This window comes from Poecilia mexicana, unplaced genomic scaffold (assembly GCF_051168715.1).
Source record: "Poecilia mexicana isolate PSO_F unplaced genomic scaffold, ASM5116871v1 scaffold_7, whole genome shotgun sequence".
Classification (NCBI taxonomy): Eukaryota; Metazoa; Chordata; class Actinopteri; order Cyprinodontiformes; family Poeciliidae; genus Poecilia; species Poecilia mexicana.
The window spans coordinates 17,032,842-17,056,246 of NW_028263376.1; the positions used below are offsets into that span (position 1 = coordinate 17,032,842).

Here is a 23,405-nt window from a genome sequence, read left to right on the forward strand (position 1 = left end):
GACTGGATTTAATTAAAACTGTAAAAATGTATCCAAAATAACTATTGTTGCATCTAGAGGAGGAAAGAGAAAGCTACAGAACATCGTGGAAATGATGAAGCAACTAAGGCTGAAATAACTAATCGTGATGAATCAAATAATTGTCAACTATTATGAGTAATCGATTAATTATTAACTGGAATAAATAGACTAAAAAAAGGCAGTTTGCTGAATGAGCAGTAATTAAGACAAAAAGTATTTAAATCTTGCATTTAAGATGGAAAACCTTATTTTTTTGTAAATATGTTTCACCCAGAACTCAGATTTAGCTTCACCTGATTCAACTTCTGTAAAAACAAAACAAAACAAAACTCCTGCAAGGTGTCCTTCCTATTTACTTATTACTTGATCAATTGAAAAAAATATTCAACACCAGACTGATGTCACGTGTTGATGTTAGAAGTATTTATCTTTCTGCAATAATTTTAGACGATAAATTCTGTATTTTCTTACTTAAGAAAGGAATTAAATTAATTAATAGCATTTTTATGTATTTCTAATATTATCTAAAATAAGCTCAAATTAATAATGTAATTTATTTTTACCCAATTAATCAATAGAATAATCAATTACTAAAATAGTTGGAGCTTAAAAATATCAGCCAGAAAGAAAATTGGCCAAAATTTCAACAAACTATTATGAAATTTAAACCCAAAACATTTGACCATCATTCAGTTTAGATGGGAATATTCTTGCTTTTAGCAGATAGAAATACTTTTGCTAAGCAGAACTGAGCTAAAAAAGGAAAAGTTTTGTCTTATTTATTGTTAGAAATTTACAAAAATAGAAAGTTTTGTGTCTTTTTTTATACCGATTATGTAAATATCTGGTTTCAGCTGCAGATAAAAGCGTTGCTCTTGACGAAAGCAGGAAAGGAAGATCATTCAGACGTTTCTAAAATAAGAGGCTCCTATTTTTAGTTAATTTATGAGTCAGTTTTTGACAACGGAGTCTATAAGTGGTCACAGTCTGTGATCTGATTTTCATGATTCCTTCACGTGTCGCCGTCGCTGTCAACACCCGACCCGGCCCACCGCATGAGCAGAGATGCTAGGCAACGCCGCTGACCTTTTGGGGGAATTAAGAGAGGACAGTGTGAACCTTTCAGAGTCCGAAGAGAGCAAGATGGATCCGGATCACATGCATGGAGTGCATGGTATCCCACATTATTTCAGCGGCTTTCTTTGTCCTGTGAGAAGTCTGATTGTCAGGCAGCCGCCATTGATTCGTGCACCAGCTGCTGCTGAATGTGTGATAAAACCTGGGGACAAAAGTGTGAACGAAAGCTTCAGAGTGAGCCTCTCTTCATCAGCCTGGACTGAAAAACATCGTGCACTTTGCGTTCGGTTTGCATCTCTGATGTAGACTGGGTTGATATATTGAAAGATTAAACAATTAATACAAAAGGTTGTTTTCATTTTGGGAGGGACTGTGTTAGGGAAAAGGGTTTGCCGTGTTTAATTTATTAACAGTCTCTTTGTTTTCTGTGAATTTAGTGGAACTGATCACCTTCAGATAAACTGGCTGAGTAAACTTAACATAGCTTTAAATGTTTTTAGGTCAGCTGTAGAGTTTATGACTGCATTGGTCTTTTAATGTGTCTCCCATGCTTTTCATCTTTATCAGTATTTAGTTAATGCAAGCATTATCAATACCTGGGACGTACGGCTGGGCGATAAATCAATTTTACCAATCAATTACATTTTTCAATGCAAAAACACAAAATCTGACCAAGTACTTTTGGTCTAGTAGTTTCTAGTTTAAATATCTTAGTATACTTTAACTAACTTACAAATTACAACTGAAATCAATAGCAACTTGAAATTGATAAAAAAAGCACTAGTTCCAATAGCAGATTATTCCACTTATAACATGGGGAAAAAAATCTTGTTATAAGTTAAATAATCTGCCATTATTTACTTTCCGATTATGAATGATTTACTTAAAACAAGCTCATCTTGCTTAAAAGTTAATTGTAAGTTAGTTTTATTTTTTGTTTTATTTCAAACTAGACACAAAATATTTGGAGAGATTTTGTGGTTTTGAAGTTTTTTAATTTAAAATTTTTTTTTTTGTATTTAAATTTTTGGAAAATCAGGATTTTTTTCCAGTAATCCACTCCTCGGGTTTAAAAGTTCAGAGTGACGTCAGCACACCCACGGCCGCCATCTTGTTTGACAAGAGTATTTTACAGCATCTATTTATTTGGATGCTGAATGCAAGTCAACTACAAAGTATGAGCGCCAGGCTAAGATTTATTTTTCAATTATGAGAATAATTGTATAATAAATAATAATTGTAATAATATGAAAATTACGTCATAATATTTGAAGAATAAAGTAGTAATTTTATGAGAACTCCAATAAAAAAATAAGTTGAAATGAGGAATTTTGTTCGTCTTATGACTTTGTTTAAGCAAAAGACGAGTTTCAGACGAGTTTAACAAGGGCGGGAGGGGGAATGAATAGCAATAATAATAATATTACTCAAGTAAAAGAAAAAGATGCAGTTCAGTAAAACTACTCTCATAAGTACCTTTTTTCCAAAAGAGTTACTCCAGTGAATACAACAAGTACTACCCGCTTTTGAACATAGACAACACCAGTAGCCTACGGGCTACTTGTTAACTAGCTTAACGTGCTGTATTGGTATTAGCTAGTCATCTTTTAGCTAACATTACCTGCATCCAACAGCTTTACTCAACTCAGTCGGTTAGTTTTGGGGAAAAACTGGGCAAAGTTCTTTACGTTTTGCTGGTTTGCTGCCATGAATCTAAGGTCTCCATCGTGTGCTATATAAATAAAATTACCGTACATTCGCTGCCGCACAGGCGTAAACAGAGCGCTAGCATGTTAGCGCTCATGTTGCGTTTATGAGCGGCTCGGAAAAACAGGTTACGACGTGTTAACAACGGATTAAATTGTTTTAACTGCTGAAAAAAAGTGACAGAAGGCACAGATATGGGGCGTGCGGAAGCTCCTGCTGCATCAAATCGATCTAGGAATAACAGAGAGTTGGCCACTTTACGGTAAAAAACAACAAGCAGTTTCAAGTCCACGTCGGTACTACGTCATCGGTAAGCTAACACTCAACCATAATTGAGCTTTACAGAAACAACATCCACCTTTGTGGTTGGAAATGACCCACGAGAAAACGAAAGGTGCACAGCTCAGGAAGGAAACGAGCAACAGTCTGTTTGACGGTGTGTCTCATTTCACTTCAACTCAATGTTGTGTTTGTTTCACTTAAAATTTTCAATTTCCTCCTAAAGCACGTTTTAGACTATTACCTCCTTCATTTCCTACGAGCTGAGGAAGGCATCAATCGATTAGAGAAGCATGCTACCTCTAATGACAGACCTGATGGAAAGATCACATTCTTTCAGTAACATAATTGTATTTTAACCCCATTATGTATCCCATCAGTTCTGTAATCTATTTTTATGTTTCTTCTATGACAACAGCATGAAACAGGATGTTGTTACCTGTCCATTAATTCGTTTCCTCTCCCCTTAATCATTAATGAGTTGAATGTTTTATTGCCTTTATGAAGTTTCCTTCCATTAGGCCCCTAGTGCTGGTGAATGCTTGCATCCAGGCCCTTGAAAACAACCTGAGGTCAAGTCATGCTGCACTCTTTTGCTCCTTCGCTGTGTCATATTCAAATGTTCACTCTCAGCTCTGTGTGACATTTAAGTTTCCTCCTTTTCAAACACAAGGGGAGGCCCCTCCACTACCCAGGCTGGGTTTTGTAGCCTGCGACTAATATGTCATTGTTTATCTCCTAATTCTTGCAGACCACACCACTGCTTGACACTTGCTAACCGTCTGGTGTTTGATGTTTTCTGAAAGCTGATTTAGGCCAGAGAGTGCATGAAATACATTTTGGGTGCAGACAATCCCCAGAGAGAAAGTATCCTGGGTATCGTTCGGCTGAAATCATTTCTGCCTGACCCTGTTTCAGATGGCTAACTGCGTTTTTTGATGGTGTGGGGTCTAACAGAGACCCTTTACAGGCATCGGCATGCAAATTATGCTGAGTTTTCTTCTGCGAGGCTCCAAAATATGTGGAAAAATAGAGACAGCACGCTGCAAAAACACAAAATCTTACCATGTATTTTTAGCTTAATTTTGTGTGAAAATATAGAAATAAGAAAATTAACTTAAAAGTGACTTTTCACAAAAAAAACAAAAAGAGCTTGTTTTAAGTCAATAACTCCTTAATATTGATCCTAAAGAGCTAGCTCAAGACATTTTTTCGATATTACAGGTGAAACAATCTGCCAGTGGAACTACTGGATATTTCCATCAATATCAAGGAATTATTGATTTAAAACAAGCATCCAAATTATTCAGTGTTTTTTATGAGGCTCCATCACGTGAGGAAAAATAAAAACAGCAGCTTTCACACTTAAAAAAAACTTACCAAGTATTTAGTCTGCTTTTTACTGCAAATATCTTATTACACTTGAAATAAGACAAAACTAACTTAAAAGTAATTTCTCAGCAAGAAATATGAGCTTGTTTTAAGTTAATAATTCATTAATATTGATAAAAAGTTCAGGTTCCACTGGCAGATTATTTAACTTATTTGTTAGTGGTGAAATAATCTGCCAGTGGAACTTGAACTTTTTATCAATATTAATGAATTATTGACTTAAAACAAGCTCCTATGTTGAAAAATTACTTTTATTATTGAGTTATTGACTTTGTAAAACTTATACAGCTGTGGATGATTTTTAGACCTTTGCACCTCTAGATATGAAACTTTTTTTTGCAGAAATGTTCAATCTCAATCATATTGGCATCTTTGAACATAACTTTTGAAGTCTGGCCTCTGATTGGATTTACATTTGGACTTTGACTGGGACATTCTGCTTAAATCTAACCAGCTTCTTGTGATGATGTGATTAGAGATTAAATTCCTCCCTGTTACTCTTGATTAAAACAAACTAGAAGCCACACATCAGCAGCTTAAAGACAAACATATCAAAGATAATTGTGATGTTTGTGATGTCAAGCGAAAGACTCGCTTGAATGATGAAGCGTTGTTGATATGTGTTCACTGATCGTTCCTTATTTGATCCGTTTATGTGGAAGTTTGTGCTTTTCAAACTCTATTTTGATTTAGCAGAAACAGAGCTATTAGAATTATAAACACAGATCCAACATTGTTATTCAACTTAAAATTATTTAAATTTCTTGACTTGGTGGAATGTTATATTCGGTAGTTGATGTTCAAAATACATAATAGCAGCACATTTGCAAAAAAAGATTTATTAAAAGAGCATTTTCAATTTGAGAGTATAAAAACAAAAATCAAAGCAGGAACTAAACAAATGGAACAATAAAGAAACCAAAGATATAACCAAAAATATAATATTCTGATAAGATACGATGAAGAATATTGACTCAATAGAGTGCTGTATTTTTATTTATTTTTTTATATGCACTGCCTGTTTTATGTTTAAAGATGTATCTACAGTATGTGGATGTTTGATTGATGCTTAGTTGCTAATTTTATAGCAAATTGACTTTTATACAAGATTTTCTTTCTTCCAACTTCTATTCACTGGAAACGTTTCATATCACCACGTAGCATTCTCATTTTAAACTGTAAATAACTGAAATAAATAATAAATGAATTAGTTCAGATGTCTGTAGGTTTTTAAAGTCTGCCAGGTTTTCTCCATTTCATTAAGTATTTAATATTTCTCTGGAAAATGTTGAAAGTTTAGGATTGTTGTTTTTTAACTTTATTCTTCACTTTTCTCCCTGATCTCTCCGTCTTGATGTTATTTGTTCCCTAATATTCTAACAAACATCAGAGGCCTTCGCACAACAATATTACTCTTTACTTATAGGAAGACTTTTTAAAGTAGTTGGTTTAATTTGATTTTATTTAGGGGTGTCAGACTAAAGGAGGCTGAATATCAATGTAGGACTGCTGCTGACAATTCTTTTAGATACCAATTATTCTGAAAGTTAATCGATTAATTGTGTAAGAAAACAGATTAAGTTGTTATGTTAATTAAGAATTAATTCCATTTTAAACAAACATTTTGTTGCCTAAAATTCAGTTCCTTTGGGGAACGTTTGACAATTTGTAGCAAAGGATTCAGCTACAAAAATATTCTAAAGTCAACATTTGGAAAGTTCAGGCTTGACTTCACATCGATACAGGGGAGCAATAATCTGTTAACGATTTTTTGGATTAACAGATTAATAGCAAAAGGATCTTAATAGGAGATTTTTTTCTTTTTTACAGAATTTCAAATGGGTGAAGCTTAAAATGCAAATTGAGGCCTGCTGGTAGAACATGTTAAATGTTTTTGTATCTTTAATGCAAAATGTTTGTATTTGTATTTTTTCAATAATTGCACTTTTGAGTTAACGATTAATCAGTTGCTAGATTGATTGACCATCATTTCAATAATCAATTCACCTGATTAATCGTTTCAACTCTGTAACCTTTTGTCCATATTTTTATTGGTAAAATATTTTTGGCTTACTTACTGTTGTTCTTTTAATAATTTCACTTTTGAGTCTGTTTTACTCTTAACTATTAATTATGTAGATTAGTTGATGATAATTTCAATAATCGATTCGTCATTTCAGCTATTTTCCAAATTTTTATTTGTAAAAGCTTTTCAGAACCATTTATTCTCTGTTTTATTTTTATTTATCATAAAAGCTACACTGTTTTTGCAGGTGCCGTCTGACAAAACGTGAAAATGTTTTTTGTTACCGTATTAACAATGCAATAATTACGCATCACAAAACATATTTCTGTGTGTGAAAACTTCTGTTAATTCCTGCAAAGTTTGGATGCGAGCTCTGCGTCGGGCTCTGGATGTTTCTGCATTGCGAGATGAGGAAGATGCTATCTCTTGCTTGCAGCCATGCTTTTATGTTTTACAAAGAAGCAGTCTGCCGTTCACCCACCTTCTCTTTTCTCTCCGTCTACATCTCACTGTTTCTCTCGCCTGTGTGTACACAGGCAGGCAGTTAGTGCAGAAGCAGGCATCATGTCCACCCCCACAAACCCAGAGGTGAAGGAACTGAACCCTGTCGACTTTATCCAGCTTCAGCAGTATATTGAATGTGAGTACAGACAGACAGGCAAGCAGGCGGCTTCTGCAGCGCTCAACATCCCCTCCCTGCACACACTTCCACCCACACACACTCATTTACCCTCGCTCATGGTTTCTCATATCTAGAGGCAGCAGTAGTTTACCACTTCTTTTTTTTTTTTTAATGCAGCTAAAATATAAACTTGCATTCTACTTTGAACGCTTCTTGATGTATTATTTAAATAAACGGCCGCAGAGGGACGGAGCTTTCACGAGTAATTACAGAAGTGCACATGTGCAGCTAGCTGCAGCCCTGGTGTGACCTCTGTGTTCCTGCTTGCAGACTGCAGCTTGAAGGTGAAAGACGTGCTGAGGGAATTCGATAAAGACGGCCGGCTGGCCCAGCACCGACACGGAGAGGTGAGGAGGCAGCGAGGGGACGGCGCGTCCCGCCGCGCTCGCACTGGACTCACTCATGGTGATGTTCGCTGCAAGAGGAACAAAATGATCGCAGCTGTTTGGTGTGAAACGGCGCTATGATTCATGTATCTTGTCAGTTATTAATAATCCCGAGCTGCTTAATTAGGATTCCAACCTATCGATCATGTCGTTAAGCTGCTGCAGCCGAGCGGCGCTGCAAAATGTAAATTGCCTCCTTAGATTTGCCCACGCAGCAAGGCCCCGTTAAACACTGAGCACGGTTTTCCTCATGCTGCGCAAGCACAAGTGACAAAAAAATCTATAAATAGTGTACATTAATGGTTTTCTCTGCCAGTTAATCAGCAAAAGGAGTCACTGCTGAGGAATTACATTCAGCTTTATAAGGAAATTAATTAAAATGTGGGTTTTACAATATAGTAATCAGTAAATATGTGTTAAAACTGCAGTATGTAAATTTTATAAAAGTACACATTTTTATATATTTGTTAACAGTGACACAAAAAGTGAGTTTACATGATATGCAACAATTAGGGGCGCCGCTGTAGAGGGGCTCCAATTATTTCTGGTAATTTTCTTTATTAAACAGCTGTTTGTGTGTTTGTGTGTGTGTGTGTCTGCGTGTGTTTGTGTGTGTGTGTGTGTGTATGTGTGTCTGTGTGTGTTTGTGTGTGTGTGTGTGTGTATGTGTGTCGGTGTGTGTTTGTGTGTGTGTATGTGTGTCGGTGTGTGTTTGTGTGTGTGTGTGTGTGTGTGCGCGGGTGTGTGTGCATGTGCGTGTGTGTGTAAATATATAGTAGTAATAACAACAACAGTACTTTATTTGTACTTTACCCTTTAAACAAATAAAAATAGCTGCACCTTGTTCGTTAAATCTATCACCATGACAGTTTATGAGACAAATAATATGTGAAAAAAAAGCTCCACTGCCTTCTCCCAGTACTCCTAGTGCTCCCAGTGCTAACAAGAAACAACCAATCAAAGCCAGAAGGCGGGTCTTAACTCTGTCTGTCAGTCAAGCGCATCCACCTGATTGGCTCTCTACTAGGTTAGGCCTTTTCCCAATAACAGAGCTTCTTGTTAATGCTAAGGCTAGTTAGCATGGCCACCACTGATGGCAGATAAACGGTTTTCCTGGAAAGATAAGTTGTTTCTCTGCCATTAGCACATTTATTAGCTTGTGCATGAGGTTAATTGACAGCACTAAGACCCTCCCCCTGGCTTTGATTGGTTGTTCTTGACTGGTAGCTTTGCATTTCTTCAGACAGCAATAGCAGCTATCTGTTTCATACTGTTTCGACATAGTGACAATCTTAACAAATATGTAAAAAACACTTTTTAAATAAAAGTTACTCACTCCATCTTTAAGGAAAGCAGAATAATGAAAGGATTTTTTAGATATGGAGGAAGTGCTCCTTTCTTCTTTCTCCTCTTTCCTTTGCTTTTTGTGCCTTGATGGAGCTTTAAGTATTACTGGGGCATCCCTGCAGGGCACCAGCTGGGAAAAGGGAAAAAATATTAACGTGAAATGGATTTGTGGTTCACCATCATCAGGGGAATTCGTTCGTTTGCCCTGCAGCATCAACTCATGTGATTCCAGCCCATCTGTCAGGTCAGGCAGATGGACTCAAATCTAGAATCAGCAGCTACTTTTAGGGTTTTTTTTACTTTTAGGTCATCGTAACATAAAAACATTGCAGCCTCTTCAGTTCTTATGAGACATTTTTATTTGCAGAAGTATTCACATCCCCCAACCATTTCTAGATTTTATGTTCAGTTTATTTTTATGGGACATGCTAAAAAAAAAGCAGTGCATTATGGGAAGCAAGAACAGAAAATTTTAGCCCTGGACATACCATGCACACAGTGAAACGTGGTGGTGGTAGCATGATGCTGTGGGAATACTTTAAACATATTCACTTGTCACAATGGTTCAGTCAAAGTCTAGAGTGGAAAACTTTAATCATGGTGGAGAAAATCCCCAAAAGAAGGTTTTACAAAGTATTCATGGGGGAGTGAACACATATGCATGCCACACTTTTCAGATTTTCGTTTTTAAAAAATGAATTTTTTCCTTTTCTTTTTGGTTCTACTCAACAATTATGCTCTGCTGCTTGTTGGATCCCAACAAAATACTTGTGGAAAATGTGGAAAAGCTGAAGGATTTGAATACTTTTGTGTACATTGTAGCGCCTGAGGCTTCTGAAAGCCTCTTAACGTAAACCACAAACCACATTTCTGAGTTCTTAGTCCGATACATTAGCAAGAAATTGCAGTAATTTGTGACAATCTTCTTCCTTTATTTTCACAAGAGTCGAGTTTGAAAAAAAGGGAAGTTATCGACCCAAACACATGAAGACAGCTGAGCGTTTTTACTTTGCATGTCTGTGAACCAGTAAAACTCACAACGCACCTCTCTCGTTCCCTTCGGCCCAGTGCATCAACGAGGAAGGCTTTCGTCAGTTTCTGAAGACCTACTTAGAGGTGGACTTCCCTCCGGATCTGTGCCAGCGGCTTTTCCGCTCCTTCCAAAACTCTGAACCCACCCAGGAAGACGACACCAGTGAGATTATTTTTACACTGTGCATTCAAGCAACTCATTGCTTGCACTTTACAGCAGGCTCTTATCAATTTACATTGTGGCCTATTTGGCACAGAGTCATTCATCACTGGACTGTTTGTGCAGATATGGTAACCAGAGCATTTACAGCCCCTCTCTCCTTCCTCTTCTCCCCTGTAGAGGAGGTCTTCCTCAAAGATGTGTCATGTTACTTCTCCCTGCTGGAAGACGGCCAACCCAGGGACAAACTGGAGTGTAAGTTACTAGTTCCCGCTCTGATCAGAACCGGCCGGTTGGTACTTCCACTTTCATTTCCTTTCTCTCTTCAGTTGCTTTCAGGCTTTATGACAGAGATGGCAATGGAGTCCTTGACAGCTCTGTAAGTTGCTTCCTAAATTATTTACAGTCATAAAAACATTAGGATTATTTTAGTAATCAATTATTCTGACGATTAATCAAATATTCTGACGATTAATCAATTAGTCGGTTTTAAAATGGGCTCATTCTGCTGATTTTTTATTTAAACACTTATTCCTTTTATTGCGTAATATCACTATACAATAATAGACGGACGTAAAGAAATAGTTCAGTTCCTTTTTTTAAATAAGAAAACAAACATTTTATTGGCTAAAATGCAAAATCACAGCATTTAACTGCAAAAACACAAAATCTTACCAAGTATGTTTAGTCTAATTTCTAGTGCACTTGAATTAAGACAAGACTAACTTAGAAGTAACTTTTTTAGCAAGACATATGTGGTTGCTTTAAGCAAATAAATCCTTAATATTGATGGAAAAAATACTAATTCTATTGACAGATTATTTAACTTATAACAAGACATTTTTCACGTGAATTTAGTTAATTTATCTGCCCATGGAACTAGTTCTATTCCACCAATATTAAGGATTTATTTACTTAAAACAAGCCCCTATATCTTGCTGAAAAGTTACTTTTCTTATTTCTAAGATACTTGCATTAGAAACTAGACTAAAATTACTTGGTAAGATTTAGTGTTTTTGCAGGATCTGTAGTTGAAACAATACTCCTAAAATCAGAGGAATAAAACAAATAAAACTAAATATCAGCCATTTCTCTTGGTTTAACATCAACACAGATAATCTGTTGATTATTTTTGGTTCATAAATTAATAATTGGATAACAAAACTAGGCAACTAAAGAACATATTTACAGATAAATTATATATATATATATATATATATATATATATATATATATATAGTTTTGACTTAACTTCTCTAATTGCGTTCTTTTAGCAAAGTAGAATTTTTTGAGTTTCTGATTAAAGATTAATTGATTATTACATTAGTTGTTGATTATTTCAATAGCTGATTAATCACGATTAATCCGATTAATCATTTCAGCTCTAGGAAATATAATATAATCCTAGCAGCTCTGAAAGACCTTTTTTTTCTCTCTCTCTCTTTTTCTACAGGAAGTAGATCGAATTATTGCTCAGATGATGCACGCAGCAGAATATCTCGATTGGGATGTGTCCGAACTCGAACCGGTAAGTCCCAGAATCCCCTGGTTTAACACGAAAACGTCCCAGTCACGCACGTTCAGCATTGAACTACACATTCAGAAAGGTTGGCACATTACCTTATCTATAAAAAATATAAAATGCCCTACATAAAAACTCATTTTAGGAGACAAATGTGGAAAAATATCCTCCCCCATTCAGATTTTGCTTCTTTAGCTTAAATGCTAACCTAAGTTAATACAGAAAGGAGTTTTATTAAAGTAACTAAGCTTTCCAAACCAACCTGACCTCATGTGAAAAACTTACCTGCTGTCAAGCCCAGGATTATTTATTCTCCTGGCAGATTTAGATTTAAAATGTGTTTTATTCAACCAGGATGTTTGTTTTTGATAGGAATTTAAACTAAAAAATAACACAATGAGGCAAAAGCAGCGTCAATTGTGAAAAATAATTGTATCTCTTATTTTTATTTTCTTAGAAATATCCTGTAATCATTGGCAATCAAACCTTTTCTCCTTTTACTGATCAGTTTTTCTCGTTTCCACTAATTTTTGAGGATTCACATTTGAGATTCTTTAATTTCCCTTATTGATTGTCTATAACAGGATCTCCAAACTTCTTGTCAAAAGGAAAGTGACTGATTTTTATTTACTTATTTGCACCTTTTCTGTACTAAAACAAAAGCATTTCGTTTTTAGTTTGTTTTGAACAAATTTATTGTCAGCAGTAAGAACAGGATTTGGTCACTTTATTTCAAAACACTTGCTATTTTTACCTACATTTAATAAAAAAGAAGAGCTGATCTGAGTTTATCAAAGTCAGTAAAGGTCTCCGAATAAAGGTGGTTCTGTCTTTTGTTAAAGTTTGGTTATAAAAAGACAAATACCTTGTGTTGTGCTTAACATTTTCCATTGTAAGAAAATTACAACGGACTGTAATTTTACTGTGATTACAAATAAAAACTTTCCATCTGCATCAAACATCTGATTTGTAGAATTTTTGAACTGTAGTTGGGGGCCACAAAAAAATCAGTCCGAGGACCACAAATGGCCCCCAGACCGTACTTTGGAAACCACTGTTCTGTCAGATTGGAGTCAGGACTTTAACTGGGTCGCTCCATGAGTTCTTGTAGACTTTACCAAAATTTAAAGATCAATCTACCAGAGTGTGAGTGAGTAACTTTGGGCGTTTTTGTGATAACTGAGTTCTTTCTGTCGCTGTGGAGACGTTTTGTCGAGTTGTTTTAATTCGGCCATATTGGAAACTGTTTGACCTCTTTGAGGTTACTGTATCTCGGTCACATTTAGCTCCGAACTTTGACTAGGTCAAACCAAAGCCATTTAGATGCAGACTTTGTTTTGTGCAGCTCATTAGAAACATTTCCAAAGTGACATGTATAAATTAATCCTTACATCTTTTTGCCTGCTTCGTGTTGTGAGTCAGGTTTTAATTGAATCTGGCAGTAATTAGGCCGCCTGACTGGTGAAATTACACTGAAAAAAATACAAAATCTTACAAAGTAAGAGTAAAAGTAGAATGTCTGCTAATGTCTCACTTGAAATAAGACAAATTTAACTTAAAAGTAACTTTTCAGCAGCTTGTTTTAATACAGTAATTCCTTAATATTGATGAAAAAATGCTAGTGACTCTGGAAGATTATTTCAGTCATTAGTCTTGTTATATGTGAAATAATATGTCAGTAGATCTAGAATTTTTTCATCAATATTAAGAAATTATTGACTTAAAACAAGCTCTTATATCTTTCTGAAAAGTTACTTGTAAGTACGTTTTGTCTTATTTTAAATGTACTAAGATATTTGCACTAAAACTGAAATTACTTGGTAAAAGTTTGTATTGTTGCAGTCTAGACTAAAGAAATTTAGTCACATTTAATTCATGATTTTATGAGATATTAGGTTTGTTTGTGTGTATTTTTTTTCACTTAAATGCACTGCAAAAACACCAAATCTTACCAAGTAATTTTGGTTGAGTTTTCGCACAAATATCTTAGTACACTTGAAATGAGAAAACTAACTTACAAGTAACTAGTAAGACATAGGAGTTTGTTTTAAGTCTATAATTCCTTAATATTGATAAAAAACTGCTAGTTCCATTGGCAGATAATTTAAGTTTTTGTATTTTATAAGTTAAATAATCTGACAATGGAACTAGTATCAGTACCAAAAAATGAAAAGTTATTTGTAACTAGACCAAAATATTTGGTAAGATTTCATATTTTTGCACCGTTTACACCAAAGGAATTTAATTCATCACATTTAATTCATAATTTAACAAGAGATCAGGTTTGTTTGGGTATTTGTTGCCACTTAACAAATAGAATCATCACCTTAAAACTGTAATTTGTATTTATTTTTGGTTAAAATATTAAAATGTTTCTGATGAATCCTGTAAGTGTGAGGAAACATGCAGACAGAGCCTGCAAGCGATGTATTAATGCGTTTCTCACTGCAGAGTAACGACTGTCTGTCGTCTCATCAGGTGCTGAAGGACATGATGACGGCGATTGATGCCGACAGCAGCGGCACGGTGTCTCTGGACGAGTGGGTAGAAGGAGGCATGAACAACGTTCCCCTCCTCGTCTTGCTGGGTCTAAAGGTGGTTTTAATTGCTGCTTGTGTTTGTGTGGTTTTGAGCTCAGACACGTTTGGTTCTGACAGCAGGTGTTTCTCTGAAGCCGCGGCCTTGCAGTGCAGCTCGTCTGTCCTTCCTCCTCCTCCTCCTCCTCCTCCTCCCTGTCTCTCTCTAAGGGCCTTTATGCCGACTCAGAGTTGCAGGGTGTGGTAATGTCATCCCCCTCTGCACCATCGTAACGCCGTGGTGTTTTTCCACTTACTCTGCTCCATTATTACAAACTTTTACAGCTGCATTTAACTATAGGAAACATTAACGAAGTGAGGCAGATAAGAACGTTTGAATGCTTCTCTTAGCCCAGCAACGGATCCGATTTCTGCATGTTTGCTCGCTGCATCATTGTAAAACCGCAAGCTCGACTCTGCCCATCGGTTCGGTCTCCAAGACAATGTGAGGGACTTCCCGTCTGGCTATTTCTAGCCGTGGACATTTGAAGCCTGGGGAGCGTAAATTCAGCCCCCTCACAGTCGCTGTGAGCTGCCCAGAGTCGGGCCTCCTGCTGTGGATGATTGACAGATGCATTATGTCATTTAAAAAAGAAAAAAAGGCACTTCAGCAGATAATCTGCACAAAAACAAAGAACCACAATCCACATACGTTAAACAGTTTCACTGATTATGTTCTGCATCTAGTTTCTGTTTTGAATCTATCCATTTTCATGTTTGTTTGTTTGTTTATTCTCTTGTCCGGTTAATTATTTTGTAGCCCTTCTTTTGCTTTTTATATTTGTTGCATATTCAATAATTGGTGAATAAGGTAGGAAGTAAAAAAGCACTGGATGCTTTTTGGGAATATTTTATCCAGTTGTATCATTTTGTAAACAAAAAGATTCCAGTTAGTATTTAATCTGAATGATGTGTAGTATTTTATTGGGGGAATAGTTTTAATAAAGCAAAATAAGTTAATAATGTGAAAAAAACCAACAAGATTTATGAAAGACAATTCATTTATTTTATTTATGCAGCAACAAATTTCAGAAAAATGACATATTAAGGCATGAAAAACGGATCAAATTCATATCCAGTTATAATCTAAAGATTCAGATTAGGGTTGGGTGATGAATCGATTTTATCGATGAATTTTTGGAAAATCTGGATTAATTTTCACGAATGAGCTCAATGGGTTTCCGTATCCATTTTGTTTTTACAAGTGTGTTTATTATTTCTTTATTTTTTTTTTAAAATCAGGTCAGCTCTACAACAGAATATTAGGACCAGGTTAAGGTTTTTTATTTATTAAATTACAAAAATGAAGTCATAATATGACAAGGGTAAAGACATAATATTTATTTATCACACCAGCATCGGATTGATATATTATTAAACCAGCAGGACATTAAAATAATCACTATTGCAAAGAAAGATCTACACAAACTGAGCTGCTCACATTAGATGCTGATAGCTATTCAAGCTTTTTTAAAAATTAAAACCACTTTTTTTCTCGTAAATTTTGTGTTTTCTGTTAAAATTTCATCTTCTTTCTGCCAATATTATGATTCTGTTCTCATAATTATAAATTCTCACTGAAGATCTCATGGATGATTGAAAACAAACAAACAAAAAGAATAAAAATCCGATGTTGTATGAAAAAATCTGAGATTTTATTTTTATCGCTCAGCCCTAATCCAGATTAAACTGAAAGAATTGTTTTGATCCTGAATTAGGATCATAATAAATAACTTATCTTTAATTGTTTTTGTTTTCATAACCTCTGATGTTCTTCCATCTCTGATCAGATGACCCAAAAGGACGGGCAGCACCTTTGGAGGATGAAGAACTTCAACAAGCCCGTTTACTGCAACGTGTGTCAGAGCATGCTGCTGGGCTTGAGGAAGCAGGGGCTCTGCTGCACCTGTGAGTACCGCACCTCTCCATAGGGGGGCGACAATCCAGTGGCACTTATCAGAAGTCATGGTGTCAGATTTGAGAATATTACTATTCTTTTAAATATGATGCATGCTGACTGAAAGTCGGATTTTGTGTCACTTTTTCCAGGCTGCAAATACACAGTTCACGGGCGTTGCGCTAACAAGAACCCAGCTCCGTGCGCCAGGACGTACGTGAAGTCAAAGAAAGAGACAGGGGTACGCCGGGTTCTCCACGTAAATCCGCACAGCAAAACAAAGTTCAAACTGGATCTCTCTGCTTCCCGCTTCACAGGTTCCAGTGCACGACTGGGTGAGTGGGAACTGTGACTCTAGAAAATGTGACCGGTGCCAAAAGAAGATCAAGAGCCTCCAAGGTTTAACAGGGAAACACTGCGTCTGGTGCCACACGATGGTAAGCACTCATATTTCTATGTTGCGGCTCAATTTTTACAAATCTAAATTATTCCACCTCCTCTTGCAAAATTCACAGTTATTCAAGTGTTTCAGTTAACAAATAAAACTGATGTTACATGGAGGAGAGCTTCCTGGTACAACAACGCTGTAGCGTTTAAAGAATAACGCTGATTAGAGGTGACCTATTATGTTTCCTTGATCAGGTTAGGATAACAAAACATGTTCATTACATTTTTTGCACAAAGTTTTTCTGAAGATTTTGGTAAATGAACTGTTTTAGGGCCTCCTGTCACTTTAAATCAGTGACAGGAGGCCCTGTCACTGATTTACTACTGTCACTGCTACTAGCCAGTTGAGCTGGCTAGTAGCAGATTATTATCTGCTACTAGCCAGCTCAACTTTTACACTCGCACGTGAGTGAATTATACAATTTTACATAATTGAAAAGCAATAATAGAGCCTCCTGCACAAACAACATGAATGCAGCAAAGGTCAACAACAAAATGTTTGTCTTTTCCAGCAGCCATTGTACAGTGCATATAGTGGTAAAACCAACTGACCAAACATCCTGGAACTCAACTTGGGTTGCTAGGCAACGTGCTGAGCTGTGGTTGCTAGGTGAGGGGCAGCCCCTGCTGATTTGTGACCTTACATTCGGGATGTTTTTGAAACGGCTCATTTTCCAGGCACCGAAAAACATTAATTTGTTACCAAAAAGCATTGGGGTGTTTTTTTTAAAGCCGTTTTTAGAAGCAGCAGAGACTCAAATGGAAGTACAAAAACATGCATAATGTTAATGTTGCATAACAGGTCCCTGTTTAAAAATTTATTTTTACCGTGTGAAACTAAATCACAGAGGTAATTTCCCCAGGAATGACTAATCGGATAAAAAGAGAAACTCTTTTAACATATGTACAGATTACCTGACTCACTCCTACAAAAGAAGAAAGATTAAAACCCACCAGTTTGGAAAAGACATATGCAGTAAAACCAGTTTATTTTGTGTTTATATTTTAGTAAAACATATCTGAAGAGTGAGATTTTAGATTTCTGTGTTTTCACAACGTCCAGCAAATGCAGAGAGAAATAATTGAAAAGCTGAAGCTGCATTGTCAGTCACGACCACAGCGAGGTTTGGCCTAACGCCTGTTTGTTTTTCCCAGCGTCACGATGAATGTGCAGCCCTGGAGCCAACAGAGTGTACCTGTGGGACACTCAGAGACCACATCCTGCCTCCATGGGCCATATATCCTGTTATAAAGGTACACAGCTCTCCTCAGGCGCATCTTCAGCACATGTACAGTGCAAAATGCACCTACCACTCCAACGCAGAACATTACGTCAGTAAATACAGCCTGTGTTGCTTTTTAATACTGTGGATAACTGAAGTGTTATAAAAGTTTCTGAGTTTATTTACACATTTTCTCCCTGAAGGAGAGACCAAACAATGTGAAAAATGGCTGCTCAGCGTCGACGGATGACGGCGACTTCAACATTACTCCCGACGGACAAGTGCTCCAGGTGATTTCTCTGAAATGATGAAAATCCTCTCTGCTGCATGGATTCACTGTGGGGATATTTAGAGGTTCAGCTGCATTTACACTGAGATTAAATTATCTAAGGACGATTAGCAAAGTTGGGTATACATTTACTTAAGTAATGTTTTTTAAAAATGTAGTATTTTTACTGTGATGCACTTTTTACTCTTAGTTGATGATTGTATTCTGAAGTATTTCTACTCCTACTTGAGTAAAATTTCTGGATTTTCTACCTACTGAATGACAAACAAACATGTTTTAACCAAAAATTCACCAGACAGACACACACCTGCAGTTTTGATTGACGTTTAATACGTTTTTTATTGAAAGAAACTGATTTGGAAAAAAATCTTTTGCCTAATTCTGTTATTTTTTATGAATTATTCTCATGTTGTTCCTTAAACTTCCAAAATTTCCACTTAACTTTATATTTTGCTCCATCAGATTGTGTATTTTTTAAATATTAAATGATTAATAATTTGATCAGTTACTCAGTACTTTTTTTTTTACCAAATACATTTTTATTTTTGAGTAATGGCTACATTTTACTTTTACTTGAATAAAAATATGTTGAGGTATTTCTACCTGAGTAATATTTTGGGGAACTCTGTTCACCTCTACCAGTTGGTTGCAGTGGATTTTATTTTGCAGTGTCAGATTAAAGGTGCCAGATTACCAGTGCAATCCACTGATTTCTGATTTTGTAAAAAAAATAAAATAAAATTACATTTGTGCTCTGCTTCCTGTTGATAAATCACGTTAATTAACTTTAAAATACATTGAAGTCACAAGGTGATAAAATGAGAGTACCTGTTTAGAGATGCTTTGAAACCATAATAATGCAACATTTATCAATATATTTGACTATATTGATGATTTTGATGATCGCACTCATCAAAATGTAACTCGCTTCTCAACTGTTGTCTGAATTTTTTTTTTTAATTACTTTTAATTTAATTTTTTTTTTTCTGACTAGAAACACTTTGAACTCCTTTGTCACTGGGATGTGCTGCACAAATAAACTTGATTGATTGATTGATAAGTTTGAGGACTTCTAGCACTGTTGCTAGGCAACTAATCGTCAGTGTAGTAACTTTATCAAATGTTTATCACACAGATCAGCCCCGTGCCAAACACTCATCCTCTCCTGGTGTTCGTAAATCCTAAAAGCGGTGGCAAGCAGGGCGAGAGGTGAGTACCACAAATGTATGCAAAACACAAAATATTACCAGGTATTTTTATCTGGTTTCTAATGCAAATATCACGATAAACTTGAAATTAGACAAAACTAACTTTCAAGTAAGTTTTCAGCAAGATATATGAGCTTGTTTTTAGTCAATAATTCCTTAATAAAAATGAACAAGTTCTAGTTTCACTGGCAGATTATTTCACTTATAACAGGGAAATGTGTTGAAAACTTACTTGCAAATTAGTTTGCAAGTACCCTAATTTTACTTGCAAAATTAGAAATAAATAAAAGTATTTATTTTAAAAATAGTTGGTGAGAGTTTGTGTTTTTGAAGTGGATTTCCGAATGAACACGTTGCTGAACTTGTTTCCATGTATTTCAGAGTCCTGAGTAAATTTCAGTATTTGCTGAATCCGCGGCAGGTTTACAACCTTTCCAGTGGCGGCCCCGGAGCCGGGTGAGTTACTCCAGTGGTGTCTGCTGTCAGGCCCTCATGTTGCCGTTCACAGAGTTCAGTAGAAACTAGCAACTTTTACTTTAGCAACCTTTTGGAAAAATGTTTTAGCATGCTGTACTTTTTACCTGAGTAATTTTATAATGAAGTGTTGCTACTCTTATTTTCATTTTGGTCATTTCCACATAACTTCATGTTTTGATCCATCTGATGATGTCATTTTTAAATATTAAATGACTGATATTTTAATTAGTTATCAGTATTTCTTTTTGCCAAACACTTTTTTACTCTTACTTCTCCACTTTTTACTTTTACTTGACTAAATACATTGAAGTATTCCTCCTCCTACAATTCTTTGCTTCTCTGATAATTCACATCATCATCTGGATTTCAGACTGAGTTTCTTCAGAAACCTGCAGGATTACAGAATCCTGGTTTGTGGTGGAGACGGCACAGTCGGCTGGATTCTAGATGCGATAGGTGAGTCAATCTTTGCAAAAAGAAGCTCGCATAAAGACTGTCTTCATGCACTTCCTTTATTCTGCTTCTTCTGTTAAATTGTTGCAACCAGACAAAGCCAATCTGCTGGTGCGGCCTCCCGTTGCAGTGCTTCCTCTGGGCACAGGAAATGACCTTGCGCGATGTCTGCGTTGGGGTGGAGGTGAGAACGAGTTTGTACTTCACAAAAAGATGCAACGTTTGTTCTCATTATGCAGCGATCGGAGTCTGCCTCGTCCTCTGCTTTGGCAGGGTATGACGGCGAAGATCTGGGTCGTATTCTGAGAGACATTGAGAACAGCTCCCAGGTTCTGATGGACCGCTGGAGTGTGGAGGTGATACCGGACGAGGTTCAGGAGAAGGGGGATCCAGTGCCATATGAAATCATCAACAATTACTTCTCAATTGGAGTTGTGAGTAAATTGTCTACATTTTTTTAGGTGCTCCAGGCACAAACTGTGGAAGGATGGGAAGCTAAAATAGCATTGAGCACTGAATTTTTGAGTAACAAAATTATTTATTTACCTAAAAATATTAATTTGCAAAACAAAACACATGAATCTGTTTAGCATGCAAAAACTGTGCAGTAGATTTGTTTGTGTCTTAGGGTACAGGCTAATTTTTCTAGCTAATCAGGTAGGCTGTTTAGCTTAGCATAGTTTACTGTATGAAACTCTTTTTTAGTGTTATTATGCTAACTATGTCAACTTAACCTGCCTATATGAATAGAGACGGTCACTTGGCTGTGTTCTCCTGCATTTACATTTAAATATTAATTAATATAAAATCTCCCATTTTTTAAATCTAAATAAACTTGAAACAATCAAAATTATATATTAGTGGCAGTTATGGAACAACAGAAGGGCAGAGGCTAATTTTTCTAGTCAAACAATTAGCCTGTTTAGCTTAGCATAGCTTAGCTGTATACAACTTTTATTGTTTAGTGTCGTTTTGCTAACTGTATTCAACTTACGTATCATCTTAAAGTCAAACTTATTTGAAATAATTAACAAAAGAATATTAATGGCAGTTGAAGAGCAACAAACGGGCAGAGGCTAATTTTTCTACCGTGTTTCCCTGATTGTAAGACATATCGGAGGTTTCAGGGGGGTCGGCTAATATAAGCCGTACCCCGAAAGTAAGACATATGTCTTACTTTTCGGGGAAACACCTCTCATCTAGCTGCGCGCCGCGTCCTGCCCACGTCCGCACCGTCCCCCTCTCCATACGTCGCCGCGTCTGCCACCTCCCTCTGATCTTAATGAGCGCCGCCTCCTGCCCACGTCCGCACCGTCCCCCTCTCCATACGTCGCCGCGTCTGCCACCTCCCTCTGATCTTAATGAGCGCCGCCTCCTGCCCACGTCCGCACCGTCCCCCTCTCCATACGTCACCGCGCCGTCCCCCTCTCCATACGTCACCGCGCCGTCCCCCTCTCCATACGTCACCGCGCCGTCCCCTGCACTTGTCACTGCTGTTAACTTTATGGTTAAAACAAAAAATTTGACAATTTTTTTCCAATATAAGACATACCCCGAAAGTAAGACATAGTGGGGCTTTTGGGGATAAAAAGAAAGTAAGACACTGTCTTACTTTCGGGGAAACACGGTAGTGACAAAATTAGCCTGTTTAGCTTAGTGTAGTTTTACTGTACGCAACTATTATTTTGTTATGCTAACTCTGTTCAACTTACTTATCAACTTAAAGTCACTTAAAGTCACTTAACCAAACTTGGAACAATCAACAAAAAAATATTAATGGCAGTTGAAAAACAAAAGGGCAGAGGCTAATTTATCTAGTGAAACGATTAGCCTGTTTAGCTTAGTTTAGCTAAACTGCGTACAGCTCTTATTTTTTAGTGCCATTATGCTAACTCTGTTCAACTTACTTGTCAACTTAAAGTCAAAATTACTGAGCCAAACTTGAAACAATCAACAAAAAAATAATGGCAGTTGAAAAACAACTATTGAAATTTCCACTTAACTTGAAAAACACTTAGGTTGAAAAACAGGCTAATTTTTCAATTAGAAAAATTAGCCTGTTTAGCTTAGTGTAGCTTAACTACACACTACTCATATTTTTAGCGCTGCTGTGCTAAATCTATTCAACTTATTCATCAACTTAAAGTTAAAATTACGGAACCATTATAAACTACAAATTGTAAACTGTCTAGTTACCTCGTCTTCTCCATTATGAATAGTTTTTTTGTGCTGTAGTGTGAACACACATCAACCTGCCAGTGGGACTAGAGATAGTCCCTTTGCTATAATCTCATGTGTTTACATGTAAATGTTAATTAATGTGTCTCATTTTTAAATAGATATTCTGCATTGCTCATTGCTGTTTTCTGTTGCCTTGCCAGGATGCCTCCATTGCACACAGGTTTCATACAATGAGGGAGAAGCATCCTCAGAAATTTAACAGCAGGTAGGTGTGCTTTATTGGACTGCGCTCATTTTATTCCCTTATTTATCCAGCACAGGGTAAGAAAAAGCAGAATCCCACTCACATTCACAAGAAAACTGCTAAAAGATGAAAACAAGGCAATGTTGGGGAACAGTTGTCTTCAGTTCTGAGCAACACAGGTGGTGCCAACAGATGTGTGTCTGCGTCACCGCACGGCTTCTCTTCCTGAAACACAAAACGCTGTCTGAACGTGAAGCAACAGATAAACCTAAAAGACACATTTTTCAAATCTGCAGAATGAAGAACAAGCTGTGGTATTTCGAATTCGCCACTTCAGAAACCATCTCTGCTTCCTGCAAGAAACTCAGCGAAAGTTTAACAATAGAGGTGAGCACGTCTCACCCGAAGCAACACACCTGCAGATGTGCATCTAAATTTTGAAATAAGCAACAAACAAGGTTGCAGATTTCACGCTAATTGTTTTATCGCTCTTCCTCTCAGTGCTGTGGCACTCCTCTGGATCTCAGTAACGTGTCTTTGGAGGGGATTGCTGTCCTGAACATTCCCAGCATGCACGGTGGCTCCAACCTGTGGGGCGAGACCAAAAAAGCGGATATTAAGGGACAAGCAAGTCAGGAGGAGTCGGAAGTGATTGTCAATCCGGACATCCTGAAAGTGACTTCCCAAGGTATTTTCACCTCTGCTGAGCGATGGAAGTAAAACCTCAGCACAACATGTGACTTGTGCAATATCGAAGTTCCTCTTTGCTCTGCAGAATC

General features: G+C 36.7%; 1 protein-coding gene across 1 annotated transcript in view; it reads left to right on the plus strand.

Annotated features, from left to right (window-relative positions):
* The window catches only part of dgkaa (diacylglycerol kinase, alpha a), a 35,802-nt gene that overhangs the window by 7,452 nt on the left and 4,945 nt on the right, over positions 1–23,405 (plus strand). The window contains exons 2-21 of the mRNA XM_014985676.2: positions 7,039–7,142; positions 7,455–7,531; positions 9,986–10,112; positions 10,290–10,364; positions 10,439–10,488; positions 11,563–11,637; positions 14,110–14,226; positions 15,998–16,115; positions 16,257–16,345; positions 16,422–16,541; positions 17,707–17,805; positions 17,978–18,064; positions 19,199–19,272; positions 19,653–19,727; positions 20,119–20,204; positions 20,296–20,385; positions 20,475–20,635; positions 22,583–22,647; positions 22,923–23,013; positions 23,128–23,314. Of these exons, the coding sequence (XP_014841162.1) occupies positions 7,067–7,142; positions 7,455–7,531; positions 9,986–10,112; positions 10,290–10,364; positions 10,439–10,488; positions 11,563–11,637; positions 14,110–14,226; positions 15,998–16,115; positions 16,257–16,345; positions 16,422–16,541; positions 17,707–17,805; positions 17,978–18,064; positions 19,199–19,272; positions 19,653–19,727; positions 20,119–20,204; positions 20,296–20,385; positions 20,475–20,635; positions 22,583–22,647; positions 22,923–23,013; positions 23,128–23,314 (1,939 nt within the window). The 5' untranslated portion in view covers positions 7,039–7,066. The remainder of the gene's footprint in view (positions 1–7,038; positions 7,143–7,454; positions 7,532–9,985; positions 10,113–10,289; positions 10,365–10,438; positions 10,489–11,562; positions 11,638–14,109; positions 14,227–15,997; positions 16,116–16,256; positions 16,346–16,421; positions 16,542–17,706; positions 17,806–17,977; positions 18,065–19,198; positions 19,273–19,652; positions 19,728–20,118; positions 20,205–20,295; positions 20,386–20,474; positions 20,636–22,582; positions 22,648–22,922; positions 23,014–23,127; positions 23,315–23,405) is intronic.